The sequence below is a fragment of the Ranitomeya variabilis genome, chromosome 2 (genome assembly GCF_051348905.1).
Source record: "Ranitomeya variabilis isolate aRanVar5 chromosome 2, aRanVar5.hap1, whole genome shotgun sequence".
Lineage (NCBI taxonomy): Eukaryota > Metazoa > Chordata > Amphibia > Anura > Dendrobatidae > Ranitomeya > Ranitomeya variabilis.
Window position 1 is genome coordinate 357,378,336 of NC_135233.1, and position 19,444 is coordinate 357,397,779.

Genomic DNA, 19,444 nt, shown 5'->3' on the forward strand with positions numbered 1-19,444 from the left:
AGACAGGCTATCAAAGGCCTAAAATAACAAACAATAGGCTCATGGCAGTTTTACAGCGGTTACATGGATACACGGGCAGGCAGCTTGGTGGTCAGTGGAGGAGTATTTAAAGTAGGGACCGCAGACAGGCTTCAAAGGCCTAACATAAGAAAATGGGCTGGCTGTAGGCACTTTATAATTGGTTCCAGGGGTACACGGGCAGCAGTGGTCTGGTCAGTGGAGGAGTATTTAAAGTAGGGACCGCAGACAGGCTATCAAAGGCCTAACATAACAAACAATAGGCTCATGGCAGTTTCACAGCGGTTACATGGATACACGGGCAGGCAGCTTGGTGGTCAGTGGAGGAGTATTGCAAGTAGGGGCTGCAGACAGGCTATCAAAGGCCTAAAATAACAAACAGTAGGCAGTCATGGCAGTTTTACATCGGTTACATGGATACACAGGCAGGCACTCCAGGCAGCATTGTGGTCAGTGGAGGAGTATTGCAAGTAGGGGCCGCAGACAGGCTATCAAAGGCCTAAAATAACAAACAATAGGCTCATGGCAGTTTTACAGCGGTTACATGGATACACGGGCAGGCAGCTTGGTGGTCAGTGGAGGAGTATTTAAAGTAGGGACCGCAGACAGGCTTCAAAGGCCTAACATAAGAAAATGGGCTGGCTGTAGGCACTTTATAATTGGTTCCAGGGGTACACGGGCAGCAGTGGTCTGGTCAGTGGAGGAGTATTTAAAGTAGGGACCGCAGACAGGCTATCAAAGGCCTAACATAACAAACAATAGGCTCATGGCAGTTTCACAGCGGTTACATGGATACACGGGCAGGCAGCTTGGTGGTCAGTGGAGGAGTATTGCAAGTAGGGGCCGCAGACAGGCTATCAAAGGCCTAAAATAACAAACAATAGGCTCATGGCAGTTTTACAGCGGTTACATGGATACACAGGCAGCTTGGTGGTGAGTGGAGGAGTAGTGCAAGGAGTGTCTGTCCCAGTACTCCCAAAATATAAATAGATGTTAATGTCTCGCAAAACAACCAAAACAAAAAAAAAAGGTGGCATACTTAGGTACAGGGGTGGGCTCATCTACTGAGTTTCTGACATAGTAATTTGGCAGTAACTATTTAATGGTGCCAATATAGGACACAGACACAGACTACTTTAAGTTGCATCATAGATGTCTACAAATTTGTATTGTCAGTGCCAGACATTGAATGATGTCAGCGAATAGACTAAAGATTGGTGGAGCTGTGCGACATAATTTTGCACGTGGTAGAGCACATTTTGAGCTGGGGTAGGGGGGAACTCTCTTGAGGCCGGCGGGACCGCCCCAGGGCCCCTCATGTTACAACGGTGTGTCTGACGTTGGGTGCGCACCACCACCGCCAGAGACACTACATTGTACTATGAGGGACCCAGTAGCAATGCCGTCAACCAAAAGCGAGCACACCCACCTCTTCAGACAAACAGCAGTCTCACGGGTGCTTGCGCCAAGTCGCGATACCACGGCCCCGTGTGGGGAGTTTTGCCATTTAGGGAGGTGTAAACATGTCGTATGCTGTACAATCAGCTGCAGCAAATTAGACATTAGAAAAGTAATTCACAGGCAAGAGCTTTTCATAGGAAAGCTAGGTGTCGGCCGGGCAAGGTGGGGCAAAAGATTTCGAAATCCAGTTGTGGTTCATTTTAATGAATGTTAGATCGTCAACATTTTGGGTAGCCAGACGAGTCCTTTTTTCGGTTAATATTGAACCTGCAGCACTGAATACTCTTTCTGATAGGACACTTGCTGCCGGGCAAGCAAGCTCCTGCAATGCATATTCTGCCAATTCTGGCCAGGTGTCTAATTTGGAGGCCCAGTAATCAAATGGGAATGACGGTTGAGGGAGAACATCGATAAGGGATGAAAAATAGTTAGTAACCATACTGGACAAATGTTGTCTCCTGTCACTTTCAATTGATGCAGCAGTACCTGTCCTGTCTGCGGTCATAGCAAAATCACTCCACAACCTGGTCAGAAAACCCCTCTGTCCAATGCCACTTCTGATGTGTGCACCCCTAACACTCCTAGTCTGCTGCCCCCTGGAGCTCGTGTGAGAACGATCACGTGCGCTGTGTGCTGGGAATGCCTGAAGCAAACGGTCAACAAGAGTTGATTGTTTGGTTGCTAATATTAGTTCCAAGTTCTCATGTGGCATAATATTTTGCAATTTGCCTTTATAGCGTGGATCAAGGAGGCAGGCCAACCAGTAATCGTCATCGTTCATCATTTTCGTAATGCGTGTGTCCCTTTTTAGGATACGTAAGGCATAATCCGCCATGTGGGCCAAAGTTCCAGTTGTCAAATCTCCGGTTGTGATTGGTTGAGGGGCAGTTGCAGGCAAATCTACGTCACTTGTGTCCCTCAAAAAACCAGAACCCGGCCGTGACACGCAACCAAATTCCTGTGCCCCCGGGAAAGGTTCGGCATTAAAAATATACTCATCCCCATCATCCTCCTCGTCCTCCACCTCCTCTTCGCCCGCTACCTCGTCCTGTACACTGCCCTGACCAGACAATGGCTGACTGTCATCAAGGCTTTCCTCTTCCTCTGGTGCAGACGCCTGCTCCTTTATGTGCGTCAAACTTTGCATCAGCAGACGCATTAGGGGGATGCTCATGCTTATTACGGCGTTGTCTGCACTAACCAGCCGTGTGCATTCCTCAAAGCACTGAAGGACTTGACACATGTCTTGTATCTTAGACCACTGCACACCTGACAACTCCATGTCTGCCATCCTACTGCCTGCCCGTGTATCCTCCCACAAATAAATAACAGCACGCCTCTGTTCGCACAGTCTCTGAAGCATGTGCAGTGTTGAGTTCCACCTTGTTGCAACGTCTATGATTAGGCGATGCTGGGGAAGGTTCAAAGACCGCTGATAGGTCTGCATACGGCTGGCGTGTACAGGCGAACGTCGGATATGTGAGCAAAGTGCACGCACTTTGAGGAGCAGGTCGGAGAACCCAGGATAAGTTTTCAATAAGCACTGCACCACCAGGTTTAAGGTGTGAGCCAGGCAAGGAATGTGTTTCAGTTGGGAAAGGGAGATGGCAGCCATGAAATTCCTTCCGTTATCACTCACTACCTTGCCTGCCTCAAGATCTACTGTGCCCAGCCACGACTGCGTTTCTTGTTGCAAGAACTCGGACAGAACTTCCGCGGTGTGTCTATTGTCGCCCAAGCACTTCATAGCCAATACAGCCTGCTGACGCTTGGCAGTAGCTGGCCCATAATGGGACAACTGGTGTGCAACAGTGTCATCTGCCGATGGAGTGGTTGGCAGACTGCGTTCTGTGGAAGAGCTGTAGCTTCTGCAGGAGGACGAGGAGGAGGAGGAGGAGGGGGTGCGAACGCCTACAGCCAACTGTTTCCTAGACCGTGGGCTAGGCACAACTGTCCCTAAATTGATGTCGCCTGTGGACCCTGCATCCACCACATTCACCCAGTGTGCCGTGATGGACACATAACGTCCCTGGCCATGCCTACTGGTCCATGCATCTGTAGTCAGGTGCACCTTTGTACTCACAGATTGCCTGAGTGCATGGACGATGCGCTGTTTAACATGCTGGTGCAGGGCTGGGATGGCTTTTCTGGAAAAAAAGTGTCGACTGGGTAGCTCGTATCGTGGTTCAGCGTACTCCATCAGGGCTTTGAAAGCTTCGCTTTCAACTAACCGGTAGGGCATCATCTCTAACGAGATTAGTCTAGCTATGTGGGCGTTAAAACCCTGTGTACGCGGATGCGAGGATAAGTACTTCCTTTTTCTAACCAGAGTCTCATGTAGGGTGAGCTGGACTGGAGAGCTGGAGATCGTGGAACTTTCGGGTGTGCCGGTGTACATGGCAGACTGAGAGACGGTTGGAGACGGTATTGTTTCCGCCGGTGCCCTAGATGCAATATTTCCTCCTACAAAACTGGTGATTCCCTGACCCTGACTGCTTTTGGCTGGCAAAGAAACCTGCACAGATACTGCCTGTGGTGCGGAAAATGGTGGCCTTACAGTGACGGAAGGGATGTTGCGTTGCTGACTAGCTTCATTGGCCGAGGGTGCTACAACCTTGAGGGACGTTTGGTAGTTAGTCCAGGCTTGAAAATGCATGGTGGTTAAGTGTCTATGCATGCAACTAGTATTTAGACTTTTCAGATTCTGACCTCTGCTTAAGCTAGTTGAACATTTTTGACAGATGACTTTGCGCTGATCAGTTGGATGTTGTTTAAAAAAATGCCAGACTGCACTCTTCCTAGACTCGGATCCCTTTTCAGGGATTGCAGACTGAGCTTTAACCGGATGGCAACGCTGTGCTCCAACAGGTTTTGGCTTTGACACGCGTTTTGGGCCAGATACGGGCCCGGCAGATGTAACCTGTTGCGATGTTGATGCCTGCTGCGGCCCCTCCTCCACCTCCGCTTCTGAACTACTGCCGCCTGCACCCTGTTCCCCCAATGGCTGCCAATCGGGGTCAATAACTGGGTCATCTATTACCTCCTCTTCGAGCTCGTGTGCAACTTCGTCTGTGTCACTGTGTCGGTCGGTGGTATAGCGTTCGTGGCGGGGCAACATAGTCTCATCAGGGTCTGATTGTGGATCTGTACCCTGAGAGGGCAATGTGGTGGTCTGAGTCAAAGGAGCAGCATAGTACTCTGGCTGTGGCTGTGCATCAGTGCACTCCATGTCAGAATATACTTGTAATGGGCATGGCCTGTTAAATGTTTCACTTTCTAAGCCAGGGACGGTATGTGTAAAGAGCTCCATGGAGTGACCCGTTGTGTCGCCTGCTGCATCCTTCTCTCTTGTTGTAGTTTTTGCTGAGGAGGACAAGGAAGCGACTTGTCCCTGACCGTGAACATCCACAAGCGACGCGCTGCTTTTACATTTACCAGTTTCGGAAGAGGAGGCAAAAGAGCTAGAGGCTGAGTCTGCAATGTAAGCCAAAACTTGCTGTTGCTGCTCCGCCTTTAAAAGCGGTTTTCCTACTCCCAGAAAAGAGAGCGTTCGAGGCCTTGTGTAGCCTGACGACGAAACTGGCTCCACAGCTCCAGACTTAGGTGGAATATTTTTATCCCCACGACCACCTGATGCTCCTCTACCACTACCATCATTACCAGCTGACAATGAACGCCCACGACGACCTCTTGCACCAGACTTCCTCATTGTTTTAAAATCTTAACCAAAGTAACTTTATTTGTTGCTGTCAAACAACTTACACGGTGAGCTATAACTTCAGTATGATTTCAATATCCCTTAACAGGTTGGTGAGACCACAAGGAAAATCAGGCACAATGTTACACACTCTGTTTTCTGTGGCACAAAATCACAGAGATGACACACACGCAGGACTGTCACTCAAGCACTAATGTCAATATTAATCTCCCACCTAATTTATTTTTTTTTTTTTCTCAGGGAGACTTTAGAAACCAAATAATATTAAAAAAAAAAAAAAAAAAGGCTTTCTATGGCCCACAATTAGAGAGAGAGAGGTGGCACACCCAGGAGTCAAGACTGGCACACAAGCTGAGAGGGCAATATTACTCTCCCACTGTTTTTTTATGTATTTTTTGTTTTTTCAGGGAGACTTTAGAAACCCAATAATATTTTAAAAAAAAAATAAATAGGCTTTCTATGGCCCACTGAATGAGAGGGAGAGAGGTGGCACACCCAGGAGTCAAGACTGGCACACAAGCTGAAAGGGCAATATTACTCTCCCACTGTTTTTTTATGTATTTTTTGTTTTTTCAGGGAGACTTTAGAAACCCAATAATATTTTTTAAAAAAAATAAATAGGCTTTCTATGGCCCGCTGAATGAGAGGGAGAGAGGTGGCACACCCAGGAGTCAAGACTGGCACACAAGCTGAAAGGGCAATATTATTCTCCCACTGTTTTTTTAGGTTTTTTTTTTTTTTTCAGGGAGAATTAGAAACCAAATAATATTAAAAAAAAAAAATAAATAGGCTTTCTATGGCCCACTGAATGAGAGGGAGAGAGGTGGCACACCCAGGAGTCAAGACTGGCACACAAGCTGAAAGGGCAATATTACTCTCCCACTGTTTTTTTATGTATTTTTTGTTTTTTCAGGGAGACTTTAGAAACCCAATAATATTTAAAAAAAAAAATAAATAGGCTTTCTATGGCCCACTGAATGAGAGGGAGAGAGGTGGCACACCCAGGAGTCAAGACTGGCACACAAGCTGAAAGGGCAATATTACTCTCCCACTGTTTTTTTAGGTTTTTTTTTTTTTTTCAGGGAGACTTTAGAAACCAAATAATATAAAAAAAAAAAAAAAAAATAGGCTTGCTATAGCCCACTGAATGAGAGATAGCACACACAGCAGTGGCACACAAGCCCTGACTGAGGCCAATATTTTTCTCCCACTGATTGATGTAGTGTTTTTGTGTTGAGGTAGAATTTAGAACACAAATCACGGAAAAAATAAATAGGCTTTCTATGGCCCACTGAATGAAAGGGAGAGAGGTGGCACACCCAGGAGTCAAGACTGGCACACAAGCTGAAAGGGCAATATTACTCTCCCACTGTTTTTTTATGTATTTTTTGTTTTTTCAGGGAGACTTTAGAAACCCAATAATATTTAAAAAAAAAAATAAATAGGCTTTCTATGGCCCACTGAATGAGAGGGAGAGAGGTGGCACACCCAGGAGTCAAGACTGGCACACAAGCTGAAAGGGCAATATTACTCTCCCACTGTTTTTTTAGGTTTTTTTTTTTTTTTCAGGGAGACTTTAGAAACCAAATAATATAAAAAAAAAAAAAAAAAAATAGGCTTGCTATAGCCCACTGAATGAGAGATAGCACACACAGCAGTGGCACACAAGCCCTGACTGAGGCCAATATTTTTCTCCCACTGATTGATGTAGTGTTTTTGTGTTGAGGTAGAATTTAGAACACAAATCACGGAAAAAATAAATAGGCTTTCTATGGCCCACTGAATGAAAGGGAGAGAGGTGGCACACCCAGGAGTCAAGACTGGCACACAAGCTGAAAGGGCAATATTACTCTCCCACTGTTTTTTTATGTATTTTTTGTTTTTTCAGGGAGACTTTAGAAACCCAATAATATTTAAAAAAAAAAATAAATAGGCTTTCTATGGCCCACTGAATGAGAGGGAGAGAGGTGGCACACCCAGGAGTCAAGACTGGCACACAAGCTGAAAGGGCAATATTACTCTCCCACTGTTTTTTTAGGTTTTTTTTTTTTTTTTCAGGGAGACTTTAGAAACCCAATAATATTTAAAAAAAAAAATAAATAGGCTTTCTATGGCCCACTGAATGAGAGGGAGAGAGGTGGCACACCCAGGAGTCAAGACTGGCACACAAGCTGAAAGGGCAATATTACTCTCCCACTGTTTTTTTAGGTTTTTTTTTTTTTTTCAGGGAGACTTTAGAAACCCAATAATATTTAAAAAAAAAAATAAATAGGCTTTCTATGGCCCACTGAATGAAAGGGAGAGAGGTGGCACACCCAGGAGTCAAGACTGGCACACAAGCTGAAAGGGCAATATTACTCTCCCACTGTTTTTTTATGTATTTTTTGTTTTTTCAGGGAGACTTTAGAAACCCAATAATATTTTTAAAAAAAAATAAATAGGCTTTCTATGGCCCGCTGAATGAGAGGGAGAGAGGTGGCACACCCAGGAGTCAAGACTGGCACACAAGCTGAAAGGGCAATATTATTCTCCCACTGTTTTTTTAGGTTTTTTTTTTTTTTTCAGGGAGAATTAGAAACCAAATAATATTAAAAAAAAAAAATAAATAGGCTTTCTATGGCCCACTGAATGAGAGGGAGAGAGGTGGCACACCCAGGAGTCAAGACTGGCACACAAGCTGAAAGGGCAATATTACTCTCCCACTGTTTTTTTAGGTTTTTTTTTTTTTTTCAGGGAGACTTTAGAAACCAAATAATATTAAAAAAAAAAAAAAAAAAAAAAAAAATAGGCTTGCTATAGCCCACTGAATGAGAGATAGCACACACAGCAGTGGCACACAAGCCCTGACTGAGGCCAATATTTTTCTCCCACTGATTGATGTAGTGTTTTTGTGTTGAGGTAGAATTTAGAACACAAATCACGGAAAAAATAAATAGGCTTTCTATGGCCCACTGAATGAAAGGGAGAGAGGTGGCACACCCAGGAGTCAAGACTGGCACACAAGCTGAAAGGGCAATATTACTCTCCCACTGTTTTTTTATGTATTTTTTGTTTTTTCAGGGAGACTTTAGAAACCCAATAATATTTTTTAAAAAAAATAAATAGGCTTTCTATGGCCCACTGAATGAGAGGGAGAGAGGTGGCACACCCAGGAGTCAAGACTGGCACACAAGCTGAAAGGGCAATATTACTCTCCCACTGTTTTTTTAGGTTTTTTTTTTTTTTCAGGGAGACTTTAGAAACCAAATAATATTAAAAAAAAAAAAAAAAAAATAGGCTTGCTATAGCCCACTGAATGAGAGATAGCACACACAGCAGTGGCACACAAGCCCTGACTGAGGCCAATATTTTTCTCCCACTGATTGATGTAGTGTTTTTGTGTTGAGGTAGATTTTAGAACACAAATCACGGAAAAAATAAATAGGCTTTCTATGGCCCACTCAGTGAGAGATGGCACACACAGGGATGGCACTGTAGCAGAAATGCCAATCTTAATCTCCCACAAAAAAAAAAAAAAAAAAAAAAAAAAACTGTCCTACAATTACTATCTCCCTGCAGTAATGTAAGCCAGGTATGGCAGGCAGCAATAGGAGTGGACTGATGCACAAATTAAATAAAAAGTGTGGACAAACAAAAAAGATAGCTGTGCAGAAAGGAAGGAACAAGAGGATATGTGCTTTGAAAAAAGCAGTTGGTTTCCACAGTGGCGTACACACAGCAATACAGCTATCACGGAGCCTTCTAGGGCAGCCCAATGAGCTACAGCGCTGAGGGGAAAAAAAAAAAAAAATAGCTTCCACAGTCCCTGCACACCGAAGGTGGTGTTGGACAGTGGAAATCGCTGCAGCACAAGCGGTTTGGTGGTTAGTGGACCCTGCCTAACGCTCTCCCTGCTTCTGACGAAGCGGCAGCAACCTCTCCCTAAGCTCAGATCAGCAGCAGTAAGATGGCGGTCGGCGGGAACGCCCCTTTATAGCCCCTGTGACGCCGCAGACAGCAAGCCAATCACTGCAATGCCCTTCTCTAAGATGGTGGGGACCAGGATCTATGTCATCACGCTGCCCACACTCTGCGTTCACCTTCATTGGCTGAGAAATGGCGCTTTTCGCGTCATTGAAACGCGACTTTGGCGCGAAAGTCGCGTACCGCATGGCCGACAAGCACAGGGGTCGGATCGGGTTTCATGAGACGCCGACTTAGCCAAAAGTCGGCGACTTTTGAAAATGATCGACCCGTTTCGCTCAACCCTAATTAGCAGTACGTGCTCAAACCGACTGGCATGAACACCTGAATGAGCCCTTACACTAAAATAAAAAAAACAACATTTTTTTTTTAGAAATAAGGCAAAACTATTAATGTAAGTAATCACAAAATATTAGTCCTGAATTTTGATAGTTTTTTTTATACCCTTCAAATATTCTTCCATCACTCACCAGCCCCAAAAAACTGGTGAACGCCTTGGTAAATTCTCGAATATGTGACAGCAGCGACATGAACTTTTCATCTTCATAGTCAAATCTCTCACCAAATACGACGGAGCAAATGACATTGGAAATGGCAAGATGCAGTAGATCCGTTGGATCAACTGGAGTGTCTATAAAAAATTACATAAAAATATTTAATTATTGTACATATATTGAATATTAACAGCTTTATTTTCTTATTCAAATGAATGGAAAACAATTGATTGGCTTCCAACTAATTGCACAATGTAGTGTTGTAGTGTGCTGGGCTCTAACATTACAACATAGATGTCCAAATCCCCAGCACCCCATGCGCAGACAATGTCACTGATGGTGTGCACTGCCTTTGAATAGATACCAGAAAATTCAAAGTTCTTTAGACTTTTTGCTCATATGAGTATGAGTTGTAATACCAGACAAAAGCCTGTGGATTGGTTTGGTGTTTCTTGAAAAATTGTAAACATTTTTATTTTGATCCAGAACCTCCTCCTTTTGTTAGGCGCCATTATTGATTGTGATTACGATGGGGAACCTCAGTTTCATATACTTTTCTACTTCTATGAAGCGGTCCAGAATATCTGATAATCAGAATCTATCAGATCCCTTTTATGCAGGGTTAAAAAAAAAAATAATAACTTTTACTGTCTATTATTTTCTTTTTTGGGGAGGGTGGTTTTGGAGCAATTTTTCTTTTCTTGAAGCAATTGTTCAAGTGATTTTTGCCCCTAAAGTGCTTTTTCTACAGCCTCTTCATGTGACATGGCCTAGTTTTGAGAAGATTCTTCCAGGATCTTCTTCAAATTAGTGAAATTCACGGTATATTTCTCAAGGACTGAAGTGTAAAAAAGCAAAAACAAAAAGCTAAAAATAAAACCCTCATATAGGCACCAATAGTATTAATATTAGAATGAGTAAGGATTTTTTTTTCAATGGGATTTTGGGAAAAATTTTTGTTGCTATTCTTGGAGCAGATCCTCACCACGTAAAGCCTCAAAAACTAGGTCTGCACATAGCCTAAGGGTATGTTCACACTGAGTATTTTTAGAAAATAAATTATCCAAAAACCACCGTGCTCAAAAAGTTCAGAGTGTTGAGTTGAAGAGTTTCTCTTCTGAAAACAAAGCTACAAGCAAACTCAATGTGAACACATCCTAAGAAAAGATCTGTCAAAGCACAAGCTTCATATATTCATTACTGTATCTCGTGTTGCAATGTAAGAATAGTTAAAAAATATATTTTTTATCCATTAACAAAAATGCAAAGTGAATGAACAAAAGAGAAATCTAAACAAAATATTTGGTGTGACCGCACTTTACCACGATGGCATCAATTCTTCTAAGTACTTGTACACAGTTTTTAGGAATATGGTGTTTGTTCCAAACATCTTGGATATCTACCCGATAATGTTTTGAAGACAAAGTGCAATCACCTTTTGTTCATTAATAAAAATAAATGAATCATATTTTTATTTTTTAAAGCATCCAGATTTAGTGTCCAAGAGCTCATGAGTCCAAGTATATTCAGTCTCCGCACCCTCATCCTGACTGACGGCTCCAGATTACACGGCAGCGTGGAGCATGATTACTGGGGACCTGGAATTCTAGAATATAATCCCAGGTTGTTTTGTCATTTTAACTTTGCTTATTTGAATTACTGGTTGTGCTACAAAAACCTGTCTTAGGCTGGGATCACACATACACGAGATACGGTCGAGTCTCGCAGGTGAAAACCATCCTCTGGCGCCCGCACTTGGGAGCGGAGCGTGCAGCTCCATGTATTGCTGTGCGGCTGCATGCTCCGCTCCGGAGTGCCGGCGCCAGAGGAGGATTTTCACCTGTGAGACTCGGCCGTATCTCGCGTATGTGTGATCCCGGCCTCATTTGTGTAATTTGCACAGGAAGATGCTTATCAAGGCTCTGTAAAGGATCAATACTGACTTGTAGGAATGTTGCTTCAAACAGGTGGTGCTATAAAGTTTAAGGGTATGTGCACACGTAGATGGGACCTTTGCAGATTTTTCCGCACCTGTGTTGAGAAATCTGCAGGTAAAAAGCACTGCTTTTTACCTGCGGATTTACCGCGGATTTTATGCGGTTTTTGTGTGGAGTAAACCGCTGCGGAATCCGCACAAAGAATAGCATGGGCACAGCGGATTTTGTTTTCCATAGGTTTACATGGTACTGTAAACTCATGGAAAACAGCTGCCAATCCGCTGCGGATCCACAGCAAAACCCGCAACGTATGCACATACCCTAAGTCCTCTTTCTCTCTGAAGTGGTTATTTGCATATCAAGGCTCATTAATCAGAAACGTCTTTCTTTAAAATTGCCTTTGTTTCCTCCAGTCACCAATGGAAACAACCAATCAGCTCAGTTTTCATTTTCACCAGAGCAGTGTAAGAAATTAATGAGCCAACAGAGGGGTATTCCTTATGGAAGGCAAAACACAGGATTCATGGCTGATACCAAAAATACAACCAATCGCGTATTCGGAAACACCTGACACCCATTGATGTAGCAGACATCCAGGAGAGGATTATGAGAAGCCCAAGGAAATGAGCCCAGAAATAATCCTAACAGGCACATGTCAGCAGAGGTGACCTGAAAAAATGGCCAAAAGAAAACTGTCCACAGGAAAAAAGTCCACAAGAAAAAGCCCACAGCTATAAATGTTTATTGGAAATTTGCCCACATGGACAAAATAAGAACTTTTATCACCGCCCTCCTCCCGTCCCATTGCCTTTGTACATTGTGAGCCCAGCTCTACCGATATAACGCTATTATCACCTACCCGACGACCTGTAATATATGTTATCGCTCCAGAGCCTGTATATAGTGTGACCCCAGCTGTACAGGCATGTGCCCAATTTTCTGTGCATGAATACAGCCTTAGCCCTCTTTAACTTCTTCATGCTGTGGCCAATTTCCATTTATCCGCTTCTATTTTTTCCTCTCCTTCTTCCTAAAGCCATAACTCTTTTATTTTGTTGTCCACATAGCCGTATGAGGGCTTGTTTTTGCAGGATGAGTTGTACTTTTCTAAGACATCATTTTACCATATAGTGTACCGGAATATGGGAAAAAACTTCCAAGTGCCATGAAATTGTGAAAAAAAATGCAATTTTTTTTTTTTTTGGGGGGGGAATAGTTTTATGGTGTACAGTTTGTGGTAAAAATGTCCATACAATAATATTCTCCTCATCAATACAATTATGGCAATACCCAACATGTCCAGTTTTTTGATAAAAAAAATATCTGAAGTTTTCCCCTAAATAGGTTTTGGTTTAGGCCACTATTTTCCAAGGCCCATAACATTTTTTATTTTTTGTCCGATGGAGCTGTATGATAGCTTATTTTTTGTGGGATGAAACAACGTTGTTAGGCCGGGGACACACACAACGTATAAAAAAACGGTCCGTTTTTCACGGACGAGAATTGCACAAATGTTTCCAAAACAGTGATCCGTGTGCAGTGCGAGGATGAGATTTCCTTGCATCAAATGATCCTTTTGACATCCGTGTGACATCCGTATGCCGAGATTTTCTCGCAGGCTTGCAAAACCGACATCTAATGGATTTATGTGCTCAAATGTTCTTAAAATAAATATATATATATATATATATATATATATATATATATATATATATATATATATATATATATATATATATATATATATATATATATATATTTTGTCATTGAGACACATATATATATATTCTGTATTTATATTTAATTCAGCGCGATATATGTGAATAGTCGGTAATTCAATTGCCGGCTTTTCATTTCTCCTTCACAAACCCGACAGGATATGAGACATGGTTTACATACAGTAACCCTACATCTCCTCCCTGGTCTCAGTCTACCACCCTACCTGTGCCCTCCGCTCCGCTAATGACCTCAGGTTAGCATCCTCAATAATCAGAACCTCCCATTCCCGTCTCCAAGACTTTACATGTGCTGCGCCGATTCTTTGGAATGCACTACCTAGGTTAATACGATTAATCCCGAATCCCCACAGTTTTAAGCGTGCCCTAAAAACGCATTTGTTCAGACTGGCCTACCGCCTCAATGCATTAACCTAACTATCCCTGTGTGGCCTATTTAAAAATAGAAAAAAAACAAAACACATAATCAGGTTCCTCGCATCGTGTTCTCATACACTTTATGCAGTTAATAGCCTCTGTGTCTGTACTGCTACATACTTAAGCAGTTAACTGGTTCATGCAGCTTTACATGAACACCCGAGCCTTACACTATGGCTGGTCCAAATAACTAAAGCAATTGTTACCATCCACCTCTCGTGTCTCCCCTTTTCCTCATAGGTTGTAAGCTTGCGAGCAGGGCCCTCATTCCTCCTGGTATCTATTTTGAACTGTGATTTCTGTTATGCTGTAATGTCTATTGTCTGTACAAGTCCCCTCTATAAGTTGTAAAGCGCTGCGGAATATGCTGGCGCTATATAAATAAAAATTATTATTATTATTATTATTATTATTATCCCCTTTTTTTTGGCATATTCCACACTACTAATGTTAGTAGTGTGTATGTGCAAAATGTGGGCGCTGTAGCATGTAAAATAAAGGGTTAACTGGCGGAAAAAATTGGCGTGGGCTCCCGTGCAATTTTCTCCGCCAGAGTGGTAAAGCCAGTGACTGAGGGCAGATATTAATAGCCTAGAGAGGGTCCATGGTTATTGCCCCCCCCTGGCTACAAACATCTGCCCCCAGCCACCCCAGAAAAGGCACATCTGGAAGATGCGCCTATTCTGGCACTTGGCCACTCTCTTCCCACTCCCGTGTAGCGGTGGGATATGGGGTAATGAAGGGTTAATGTCACCTTACTATTGTAAGGTGACATTAAGCCAGATTAATAATGGAGAGGCGTCAATTATGACACCTATCCATTATTAATCCAATTGTATGAAAGGGTTAAAAAACACACACACACACACACACACACACATTATTAAAAATTATTTTAATGAAATAAACACACAGGTTGTTTTAGTATTTTTTTGCTCTCTCAATCCACCTGAAGACCCTCGCTTGGCAAAATAATAAACCAACAATATACATACCTTCTGATGAACTGTCAGGTCCCACGAAGTAAATCCATCTGAAGGGGTTAAATCATTTTACAGGCAGGAGCTGCGCTAAAGCAGTCGCTCGTGCCTGTAAACCCCGGGTGCTGAAAGGAAAGCTGGGTGATCTGTACTTACATTGAGTGGCGGCGAGGCGCCCTCTGGTGGATGGTTTACTGTATGTAAACCATGTCTCATATCCTGTCGGGTTTGGGAAGGAGAAATGAAAAGCCGGCAATTGAATTGCCGGCTTTTCTCTAACACTGCTGCGTATTTCTCGCAATGCACACGCATGGTCCGTGTGTTATCCGATTTTTTCTCGCACCCATAGACTTGCATTGGCGAATCTCAGCTGAGATACGCTGACAATCGCAGCATGCTGCGATTTCACTCGGATCCTGAATACGGTGGAGAAAAAAAAAAATAAAAATCGGATGATGGGAGCTGCACCATAGATTAACATTGGGCCGAGTGCTATGCGATTTTTTATCGCATAGCACTCGTCCGTATTACAGTCTAGTGTGACCCCGGCCTTATTAGTACTATTTTGGGGTAGATGTTTTGATCACTTGTTACAATTTTTTTGTGGAATTGCAGCAACCAAAACTTTTGTAATTTTGGCATTCTTGAATTCTGTTTACAGTGTTAACCGATCGGGTTAATTGTTTTTATATTCTGATAGATGAGACTTTTCTGAACTCAGCGATACCACATACGAGTATGTGTATTTTTTTCTAACCTTTAATTTCAATGGGGGTAAAGGGGAGTGATTTGAACTTTTATGTTTTTTTTTTTTTTTTAAACATTTTTCTTTTACTTTTAACTGTTATTGTTAGCCCCCTTAGGGGACTTGAAGATAAGATAGTCTGATCATTTGTGTAATATACTGCTTGCAACAGATTTTCTGCATATAGCAAAAATCGCAGTTTCCTTTGAAACCTGGCCACAGTCAGAGTTTCAAAGGAGCTCCATAATGACAAGAATGGGGGGGTCATCAGCTAACCATTGGCTGTCATGACAACCCATTAGCGACCCATGATAACATGGAGGATGGGCGGAAAAAGTGATACACGCGCATGTCGGCTGTTAAATGCTGCTATCAGAGATTGACAATGGCATTTATGAAGTTAATCATGGGGGGAGCGCTGCTTCACCCATGATTGTTACCGGCAGATCCTGGCTGTAATACAAAGCCATCACCTGACGGGTATGCGGAGAGCTCCCTGCAGGAGCCCGCTCCATACACCCGCTTCTGACATGCACAGTACATGTACGGCTGATGTCATTAAGAGGTTAAAAAACTTGTTATTTTGTCTATGTGGGCAATTTTCTGTATGGGCAATTTTCCTTGTGAGCAGTTTTCCATGTGTGCAACTTTCCTGTGGGTATTCACGGGTTTGGAAATTTTTACTTTGGCCATTTTTCAGCAGAACTATTGCAAAACTACTCCAATCAGCATTCCCCAACATTACTTGTGGCCGAATGTTAAAATGTTCTATATGGCATTGTTCTCCAAACTTTTGCTTTCCAGGTTTTGAAAAACTACAATTCCAAGTATAATATTTTCCTTCATAATTTCTAATCATCACTGACCTTTCATTTTCAGAAACCTCTCAGTAAGACATCGGGCCTCTTCTTGGATTCTCTCTTCAATGCTCCTTTTTCCCATTCCAAAATTTCTCAAAGTCATAAGAGCAAAACGACGAAGAGTCTTCCATCGTTCTCCATTGCTCATGACGACCCCTAAAAAGGTGAATTTTAGTAAATATTAATATTATATTCATATAAACCATTATAGTCAGCCATTAAAATGATAATGCCATTGGTATTATTGATGATGTCCCAGTAAAAATTAAAGATATTAACAGCCTATATGTAATAACCAAGGCATATTTTGAAGCTTTTACACACATATGTTCTATATAACATGAGAGTTTGTGGCAGATATACTTTCTGGGCCTGCTGCTGCTAATGCTACAATTTCAACCCTTATAGCTTGTGATCAATACTTGTGGACACTGGAAGTCTTCTACGATAGCCACACAAAACAGAATATGTGAGTGGAACTTTATCATGTACCCGGTACCCCGGTAGCTAATAGTTGGGTCAATGTCATCTAAATACACTCCATATACCTAAGAGTCTGTTGTAATGGCTGATTTGGGCTCTTTTTGATTAACCTTGTTTGCGAATTTTATTCAAACCATTGCAATGAATTTGTGGACTTCTCTTTGCCAAATATACGACTTGCCGTATTGGAAATATTTTTACTCCATTTGGATAAAAAAAGAAGATCTTCTTACAGCAGCTTACCTGCTGGAGAACAAATGAATCACCAACAGAAATTCAGCAGGCAGGATTCTTCTCTTGCTTGACATCATGTGTCAGGGGAGAGTTGGGGGGACATCATACTTATCGAAATGTCATTATACCCATCTGATATCAATGAGATTGGCTATCTTTAGTCTAATGTGTATTGGGCCTTATGTCTGGCATGTTGATAATGCGATCATGTGCACAAACGATCTGTCAGATGAATGGTCAGCTAGATTCCAGATGACCAAAAACTTATATTAATGGCCAGCTAAAGTCTTAAGTTTAGCAATCCCCATATAGACTTGAGAACAGATTCCCTAGAAATAAATATCTACTTTATTAAAGTAATTATAATCAGAAAGGAATTCTACTCTATATGCCAAATGGACTCCATAGAGGTGGGAGCTCTCGTCTGGAACCCTTCTCTATGCCAGAATGAAGAATTTCTTCTTAAGAAGCTGGTGGGGCATGTGACCATTGCTCCTGGATATCAGATCAATACTTACATACTTTTTCTTTTACCTAAATATTAACATGCTAACCACTTGCGGAAGGAAGATGGAACATATGCCAGATGAAGAGAGTTTTCGATTGACAGTAAGAGCTTCATAAGTATAGACATTTCAGGAGTATTTAGCCAGTAGCCTTTGTTAAGATTAGGGTTGGGAAATCTAGCTACAACTATATAATGGTACGAAAAATAATAAAGGCTTAATATAAACTTACCATTTATGTTATACAGTAGATGTCTTACCATAATCCTTAAAAAACAGTCGTGTTAATTCGACTTCTCCTCTGTCACTGAACACATCACTGTGGTCAATCAACGCTTCCTTTACAGCATCATAGCCAATTAGTACTACGAACCTTTGGCTGGCAAAGTAGATGGTATACACGGATCCATACGTCTCACTCAGCTACATTAGGATATAAAAAAATACCATGTAGTATGGAATCATATTTAAGATATATATAAGATGTATATGGATGCTTATTAAGGAGAATTAGTCTATGTCTGATGAAGAGACCTGTGTAGTCTCGAAAGCTTGCAATTTGTTACCATCTTTTCAGTTAGCCATTAAAAAGTATCAACCACTGAAGACTCAATTCTAAATATTTTTCTATTAAGGAGAATTTTTCTATCATATGAAAAGGGAAGTTAAAATCATGAGCTCAACAAAAGGTAGATAGAATACACAGCTGAGTACCGAGACATTGGAGAGCAAAAGGTATATATTTCAGAAGTAAAATCAATGGGCCTCAATTCATCAAGAATGGCATTTTTGCACGCAAAGTCTTGAGGGACTGTTCGTTAGAATAATATTCACCAAATTCATAAAGAGTTGTGCTCCTCTTAATGAATTTGGTTCATCTTTCAACTGCTTTGCACAACAGCCAAAATGTCTAGTCCAGTCAAGGACTAGAGTATAATTCTGTTGTGATTTAAAAACTATTTTACAACCTAAATTATGATGAATTTGTTAGGGGCACTTGGTCATGCCACATTTTGCCCAACTTCCTATCACTTTTCTAAAAATTTGCAGAGCTGGCCAAGAATAAGAAAAAAATGTCAAGTCACAACATTTTTGAACAAATTTGTGTTGGGCAAAAAGAGTCAACATTTCAAGCAGCTTTACATGAAAACTGGCAAAAACAACTTGACAAATCAGGCCAATGACTTAACTTTTTTGTATGCAGTGTTCTTCTGTATGTTGACTTGCTAATACCAATAAACTAACTTACTATAGATTTAAGATGTTAGACCCCCTCCAACATCAAATCATAGAATTTTAAGTAAAAATCCCTGATGCCTAATGGCCTATAGTAAAAAAAAATCCGTGGCAGTCAGTGGCCTATGAACGGGAAATTGAGTTAGCAGCAGTTAACAGGCTACGACAGGGAAAATCAATTTTTCAGGTGCCCACACTGGGGGAAATCAGCAACAGTCAGGGACTTCACTAACGTAAGTTAGTGACAGTCTGAAAGATCTAAAACAGAAGGTACAGAAATTAAAACTGTAAGCTAATTGCTCAGACAATTTTATAACATAGTGATTATAACAAGTGGGGTGGAAACTTTGGAGTATAAGCTCTAGAATAGACTAACTATTCTTGTTCAAAACAGTATTGAGTCACTAAAACACTTATTTTAGTATGAAAAGGTTATTATGGACTAATCTATTAGATATTTTAAAAAAATGTCAGTCTATGCCTAGACTGATGTAGATAGGCCAAGGATTGGGTTGCAAAAACCTTGTTTCCATGGAGTAAATGGATGACAGAAAATGAAGCCTAAAGTTTACACATTGAATAAATACCTCAGTCTGTGAGTGTACTCACACATGAGGCATGCACTTCTGTGCACTGTTTGGGGGTCTATTGAACGA

The 19,444-nt window shown here is 41.8% G+C and overlaps 1 protein-coding gene across 1 annotated transcript in view; it reads right to left on the minus strand.

Moving 5' to 3' along the window:
- The window catches only part of LOC143805895 (cytochrome P450 2A4-like), a 57,598-nt gene that overhangs the window by 28,508 nt on the left and 9,646 nt on the right, over positions 1-19,444 (minus strand). Inside the window, exons 2-4 of the mRNA XM_077285645.1 lie at positions 17,813-17,975; positions 16,336-16,485; positions 9,631-9,791 (exon numbers count right to left, since the gene is read on the minus strand). Of these exons, the coding sequence (XP_077141760.1) occupies positions 9,631-9,791; positions 16,336-16,485; positions 17,813-17,975 (474 nt within the window). The remainder of the gene's footprint in view (positions 1-9,630; positions 9,792-16,335; positions 16,486-17,812; positions 17,976-19,444) is intronic.